Genomic DNA, 7,401 nt, shown 5'->3' with positions numbered 1-7,401 from the left:
GACGGGGAGAGGGAGGGAGAGGCGGACGGGGAGAAGGAGGGAGAGGCGGACGGGGAGAGGGAGGGAGGGACCGACGGGGAGAGGGAGGGAGAGGCGGACGGGGAGAGGGAGGGAGGGGCGGACGGGGAGAGGGAGGGAGGGGCGGACGGGGAGAGGGAGGGAGGGGCGGACGGGGAGAGGGAGGGAGGGGCGGACGGGGAGGGGGAGGGAGTGACCGACGGGGAGGGGGAGGGAGTGACCGACGGGGAGAGGGAGGGAGTGACCGACGGGGAGAGGGAGGGAGTGACCGACGGGGAGAGGGAGGGAGTGACCGACGGGGAGAGGGAGGGAGTGACCGACAGGGCGAGGGAGGGAGAGACCGACAGCAGGTCACAGACGATTCAGCGAGGTGGGGAGGGGGAGAGGCGGTGCAGCGAAGGGGGGAGGGGGAGAGACGGTGCAACGAGGGGGGGAGGGGGAGAGACGGGGAGGGGCGGTGCGGGGAGGGGGAGAGAAGCGGGGTGAGGGGGAGGGACGGTGCGGGGAGGGACGGTGCGGGGAGGGGGAGAGATGCTGCGTGGAGGGGGTGAGGGGGAGTGACAGTGCGTGGAGGGGTGAGGGAAAGTTACGGTGCGGGGAGGGGGAGTGACGGTGCGGGGAGGGGGGGGAGATGCGTGGAGGGGGTGAGGGGGAGTGACGGGGAGGGGAAGTGGGAGGGGGAGACACGGTGCAGCGAGAGGGAGTGGGGAGGGGGAGAGACGGTGCAGCGAGGGGGAGTGGGAGGGGGAGAGACTGTGCAGTGAGGGGGGGGGGCGGAGAGACAGTGTGGGGAGGGTGTAGTGAGGGGTGATGAAAGCTCTCGAGCCTCTGTGCCAATGTCATGTTCTCCTTTCAGGCTGTGTGAGGCTGGGCTGGGCGGGCTGTGTGTGACCCTAGTCCGATGATCAAGATTCATTTCCTTGTAGGTAATGCTTCATTACGGGTCCTCGGACAGCTTACTGTCTTGCTGAAGACGGCCAGGTTGGAGGGAGCAGGGGTTGCAGATGGAGACGGAGAGCAGCGCGGTGATCGAACACCAGTATATGTGCTCCGAGTGCGGGCAGCTCTACAACACGCTGGAAGATGTGCTGCTGCATCAGCAGACTCATGTGGGCCTCCATGTGTACGTGTGCCCTGAGATGGCCGAGTCGGAGATCAAGGAGATGGAGCTGACGCACAGCATGTGCGAGACAGAAAACCGCTTCCAGTGTGTGGACTGTGAGCAGCTTGTTGGCACAGCCGAGGAGCTGCTGCAGCATCAGGAATTGCACGCCCAGGATAGCTTAGTCTGTGGCAAACTGGACATCGGCAGCTTCAGCCTGCCTGAGGGCACTCATCATTACGCATGTTCAGAATGTACGCAGGTCAGTCTGAGGCGACCCACTTCACTCAAACTGCAGCACCAGGTGCAGAGAGCGAGATCTGCAATATTAAAACCTCCCATCCCATCCCAAATTGGGATGACACATTGGAATGGATGACAGGAGGCCGGAGAGAGAGTTTTTGGGGTTGGTTCACTTGAAGGGGACCAGGGATTCGGCACCTTTATTGCTGTGGAGGCGTTGGTGTAGAGATGCGTTGTCCTCCAGGCAGCAGAGACGGTTCTGGGGAGATATAATTGTTGTGCATCATATAAATAAGGGTAGTTGATTGAGTAAAAGAGGGGATGGTGGGGGAGGTGAGTGTGGCCTTGAAGTCTAGAGTTGTTCTGATCTGGGAATTGTGGCTCAGGGGGTGGGGGCAGTGTCTGAAAGGTGTTCAGTTCTGGAGGCTGATTGGTTGTGTACCAGACTCCAATTCAGCACTGCCTAAGCTGCTGGAGCGAAGTCATCCAAAAGTTTTTTGAGATCTGCTGTGTCCGGACAATATTCCCACAGTGATATTACACTGGGGACAGCACGGTGGGGACAGGTCTGTCACTGTATAACACTGCAGTACAGTGCTGATGGGGACAGGTCTGTCACTGTATAACACTGCAGTATAGTGCTGGTGGGGACAGGTGTGTCACTGTATAACTGCAGTACAGTGCTGGTGGGGACAGGTCTGTCACTGTATAATGCTGGGGTACAGTACTGGTGGGGACAGGTCTGTCACTGTATAACTGCAGTACAGTATTGGTGGGGACAGGTCTGTCACTGGATAATGCTGGGGTACAGTACTGGTGGAGACAAGTCTGTCACTGTATAACGCTGTGGTACAGTACTGGTGGGGACAGGTCTGTCACTGTATAACTGCAGTACAGTATTGGTGGGGACAGGTCTGTCACTGGATAATGCTGGGGTACAGTACTGGTGGAGACAAGTCTGTCACTGTATAATGCTGTGGCACTACTGGTGGGGACAGGTCTGTCACTAACACTGGTGTACAGTACTGGTGGGGAAGGTCTGTCACTGGAATACGCTGGGGTACAGTACTGGTGGGGACATGTCTGTCACTATAACACTGGCGTACAGTACTGGTTGGTACATGTCTGTCACAGAAGGGCACTGGGATACAGTACTGGTGGGACAGGTCTGTCACTACATAACGCTGGTGTACAGTACTGATGGGGACAGGTCTGTCACTATAGCACTGAGGAACAGTACTGGTGGGGACAGGTCTGTCACTATAACACTAGGGTACAGTACTGGTGGGGACAGGTCTGTCACTATAACACTGGGGTACAGTGCTGGTCGGGACTGGTCTGTCACTATAACGCTGGGGTACGGTACTGGTGGGGACAGGTCTGTCACTATAACATCGAGGTACAGTTCTGGTGCGGACAGGTCTGTCAATATAACATTGAGGTACAGTACTGGTGGGGACAGGTATGTTACACTATACTACTGGGGGACCGTACTGGTGGGGTCAGGTCTGTCATTAACAGTGGGGTACAGTACAGGTGGTGACAGGTATGTCACACTATACTACTGGGGGACAGTACTGGTTGGGACGGGTCTGTGATTGCATGATGTGTACAGTACTGCTGGCGACCGGTCTGTTGTTGTAGACGGCTCTTTCATTAACACTGGGATACAGTGCTGGTGGGGCAGTGCTTAAACTATAGGAAAGGGCAGGTAGTGGTATCATTGTTGTGTTGTAATTCTCTGACTCACTACTTGTATGTAAGTGAATGTGGTGTCAGCTGACGTCAGGCTGGCTGGAGGAAACTGAAGATGAAGTTCCTTGTGCATGATCTTACTGTTTATCATCTGTTTTGTATATTGTTTACCCACTCTTAATGTTAATAAATTGTTTCTAGCTTTAGCTACAAGTGTTCTTGTGATATAAATCAGGCCAGCCGACAAACATACAACTGGGATACAGTACTGCTGGGGACAGGTCTGTTACTGTATAACACTGGGGTACAGTAGTGGATTGGGCCGGTCTGATACTGTATAACACTGGTACAGGAGTGGATTGGGCGGGTCAGTCACTGTATAAGTGGGGTACAGTAGTGGATCGGACTGATACTGTATAACACTAGGGTACAGTAGTGGATCGGGTCGGTCAGTCACTGTATAACACTGGGGTGCAGGACTGGTGGGGACCAGACTGTCACTGTATAACACGGGTACAGAAGTGAATCGGACAGGTCTGTTATTGTATAACACTGGGATACAGTAGTGAATCGGACAGGTCTTACTGGAAAACACTTGGGTACAGTACTGGTGGGGACAGGTCTGTTACTGTACAACACTGGGGTACAGTAATGGTGGCCACTGGCCTGGCACTAACACTGGGGCACAGTAGTGGATTGGTCAGATCTGTTACTGTATGACACGGGTACAGTAGTGGATGTGGCAGGTCTGTTACTGTATAACAGTTACAGTAGTGGATCGGGCAGGTCTATCTGTGTATAACACTGAGTTACAGTAGTGGTGGGGGCAGGTCTGTTACTGTATAACATGGGTACACTAGTGGATCAGGCGGGTCTGTTACTGTATAACACGGGTACAGTAGTGCATCGGGCCGGTCTGTCACTGTAGAACACTGGGGTACAGGACTGGTAGGGATGCGTCTGTTACTGTACAACACGGGTACAGTAGTGGGTAACGCAGATCTGTCACTGTATACACTGGGGTACTGTCGTGGATCGGACAGGTCTGTTACTGTCTCACGGTTACAGCAGTGGATCGGGCAGGTCTGTTACTGCATAACACGGGTACAGTAGTGGGTCACGCAGATCTGTCAATGTATAACACTGGGGTAGTGTAGTGGATCGGGCAGGTCTGTTACTGTATAACTCTGGGGTAGAGTAGTGGATCTGGCAGGTCTGTCACTTTATAACACTGGGGTAGAGTACTGGATTGGGCAGGTCTGTTACTGTATAACACGGGAACCGTAGTAGATTGGGCAGGTCTGTTGCTGTATAAAATAGGTGCAGTAGTGACTCGGACAGGTCTGTTACTGTATTACACTCGGGTACAGCTCTGGTGGGGATGGGACTGTCAATAACACTGGGATACAGTAGTGGATCGGGCAGGTCCGTTACTGTGTAACACTGGGGCACAGTAGTGGATTGGGCAGGTCTGTTACTGTATAACACGGGAACCGTAGTAGATTGGGCAGGTCTGTTGCTGTATAAAATAGGTGCAGTAGTGACTCGGACAGGTCTGTTACTGTATTACACTCTGGTACAGTACTGGTGGGGATGGGACTGTCAATAACACTGGGGTACAGTAGTGGATCGGGCAGGTCCGTTACTGTGTAACACTGGGGCACAGTAGTGGATTGGGCAGGTCTGCCACTGTATAACACTGGGGTACAGTAGTGGATCGGGCCGGTCTGTCACTGTATAACACTGGGGTGCAGGACTGTTGGGGACCAGTCTGTCACTGTATAACACGGGGGTACAGTAGTGGATCGGACGGGTCTGTTATTGTATAACACTGGGGTACAGTAGTGAATCGGACTGGTCTTGCTGTACAACACTGAGGTACAGTAATGGTGGGCACTGGTCTTTCACGAACACTGGGGCATAATAGTGGATTGGTCAGATCTGTTAGTGTATAACAACAAAGAACAAAGAAATGTACAGCACAGGAACAGGCCCTTTGGCCGTCCAAGCCCATGCCGACCATGCTGCCCGACTAAACTACAATCTTCTACACTTCCTGGGTCTGTATCCCTCTATTCCCATCCTATTCATGTATTTGTCAAGATGTCCCTTAAATGTCACTATCGTCCCTGCTTCCACCACCTCCTCCGGTAGCGAGTTTCAGGCACCCACTACCCTCTGCGTAAAAAAACTTGCCTCGTACATCTACTCTACATCTCACCTTAAACCTATGCCCCCTAGTAATTGACCCCTCTATCCCGGGGAAAAGCCTCTGACTATCCACTCTGTCTATGCCCCTCATAATTTTGTAGACCTCTATCAGGTCGCCCCTCAACCTCCTTCGTTCCAGTGAGAACAAACCGTGTTTATTCAACCGCTCCTCATAGCTAATGCCCTCCATACCAGGCAACATTCTGGTAAATCTCTTCTTCACTCTCTCTAAAGCCTCCACATCCTTCTGGTAGTGTGGCGACCAGAATTGAACACTATACTCCAAGTGTGGCCTAACAAGGGTTCTATACAGCTGCAACATGACTTGCCAATTCTTATATTCAATGCCCCGGCCAATGAAGGCAAGCATGCCGTATGCCCTCTTGACTACCTTCTCCACCTGTGTTGCCCCTTTCAGTGACCTGTAGGATCTGTACTCCTAGATCTCTTTGACTTTCAATACTCTTGAGGGTTCTACCATTCACTGTATATTCCCTACCTGCATTAGACCTTCCAAAATGCATTACCTCACATTTGTCCGGATTAAACTCCATCTGCCATCTCTCCGCCCAAGTCTCCAAACAATCTAAATCCTGCTGTATCCTCTGACAGTCCTCATCGCTATCCGCAATTCCACCAACCTTTGTGTCGTCTGCAAACTTACTAATCAGACCAGTTACATTTTCCTCCAAATCATTTATATAGACTACAAACAGCAAAGGTCCCAGCACTGATCCCTGTGGAACACCACTGGTCACAGCCCTCCAATTAGAAAAGCATCCTTCCATTGCTACTCTCTGCCTTCTATGACCTAGCCAGTTCTGTATCCACCTTGCCAGCTCACCCCTGATCCCGGGTGACTTCACCTTTTGTACTAGTCTACCATGAGGGACCTTGTCAAAGGCCTTACTGAAGTCCATATAGACAACACCCACTGCCCTACCTGCATCAATCATCTTAGTGACCTCCTCGAAAAACTCTATCAAGTTAGTGAGACACGACCTCCCTGTCACAAAACCATGCTGCCTCTCACTAATACGTCCATTTGCTTCCAAATGGGAGTAGATCCTGTCTCGCAGAATTCTCTCCAGTAATTTCCCTACCACTGAGGTAAGGCTCACCGGCCTGTAGTTCCCTGGATTATCCTTGCTACATTTCTTAAACAGAGGAACAACATTGGCTATTCTCCAGTCCTCGGGACATCCCCTGAAGACAGTGAGGATCCAAAGATTTCTGTCAAGGCCTCAGCAATTTCCTCTCCAGCCTCCTTCAGTATTCTGGGGTAGATCCCATCAGGCCCTGAGGACTTATCTACCTTAATATTTTTTAAGACACCCAACACCTCGTCTTTTTGGATCTCAATGTGACCCAGGCTATCTACACACCCTTCTCCAGACTCAACATCTACCAATTTCTTCTCTTGGGTGAATACTGATGCAAAGTATTCATTTAGTACCTCGCCCATTTCCTCTGGCTCCACACATAGATTCCCTTGCCTATCCTTCAGTGGGCCAACCCTTTCCCTGGCTACCCTCTTGCTTTTTATGTACGTGTAAAAAGCCTTGGGATTTTCCTTAACCCTATTTGCCAATGACTTTTCGTGACCCCTTCTAGCCCTCCTGATCTCGACCCATATAGCCTCCTGTGCCCCTGACTCTATAGTCCCCTTTTTCTATTGCTTAAGTTCCTTCCTACTTTCCTTATATTCCACGCAGGCTTCGTCTGTTCCCAGCCTTTTAGCCCTGACAAATGCCTCCTTTTTCTTTTTGACGAGGCCTACAATATCTCTCGTTATCCAAGGTTCCCGAAAATTGCCGTATTTATCCTTCCTCACAGGAACATGCCGGTCCTGAATTCCTTTCAGCTGACACTTGAAAGCCTCCCACATGTCAGATGTTGATTTGCCCTCAAACATCCGCCCCCAATCTATGTTCTTCAGTTCCTGCCGAATATTGTTATAATTAGCCTTCCCCCAATTTAGCACATTCATCCTAGGACCACTCTTATCCTTGTCCACCAGTACTTTAAAACTTACTGAATTGTGGTCACTGTTACCGAAATGCTCCCCTACTGAAACATCTACTACCTGGCCGGGCTCATTCCCCAATACCAGATCCAGTACCGCCCCTTCC

At 51.7% G+C, this 7,401-nt stretch overlaps 1 protein-coding gene across 1 annotated transcript in view; it reads left to right on the top strand.

Moving 5' to 3' along the window:
* The first annotated feature begins 882 nt into the window (after positions 1–882).
* The window catches only part of LOC140386616 (uncharacterized), a 48,383-nt gene continuing 41,864 nt past the window's right edge, over positions 883–7,401 (top strand). The window contains exon 1 of the mRNA XM_072469093.1: positions 883–1,382. Within this exon, the coding sequence (XP_072325194.1) occupies positions 1,023–1,382 (360 nt within the window). The 5' untranslated portion in view covers positions 883–1,022. The remainder of the gene's footprint in view (positions 1,383–7,401) is intronic.

The sequence above is a fragment of the Scyliorhinus torazame genome, chromosome 12, assembly GCF_047496885.1.
Source record: "Scyliorhinus torazame isolate Kashiwa2021f chromosome 12, sScyTor2.1, whole genome shotgun sequence".
Taxonomy (NCBI): domain Eukaryota; kingdom Metazoa; phylum Chordata; class Chondrichthyes; order Carcharhiniformes; family Scyliorhinidae; genus Scyliorhinus; species Scyliorhinus torazame.
Note: the sequence above shows the minus strand (reverse complement) of the source record. Positions and strands in the feature narration are given on the sequence as shown.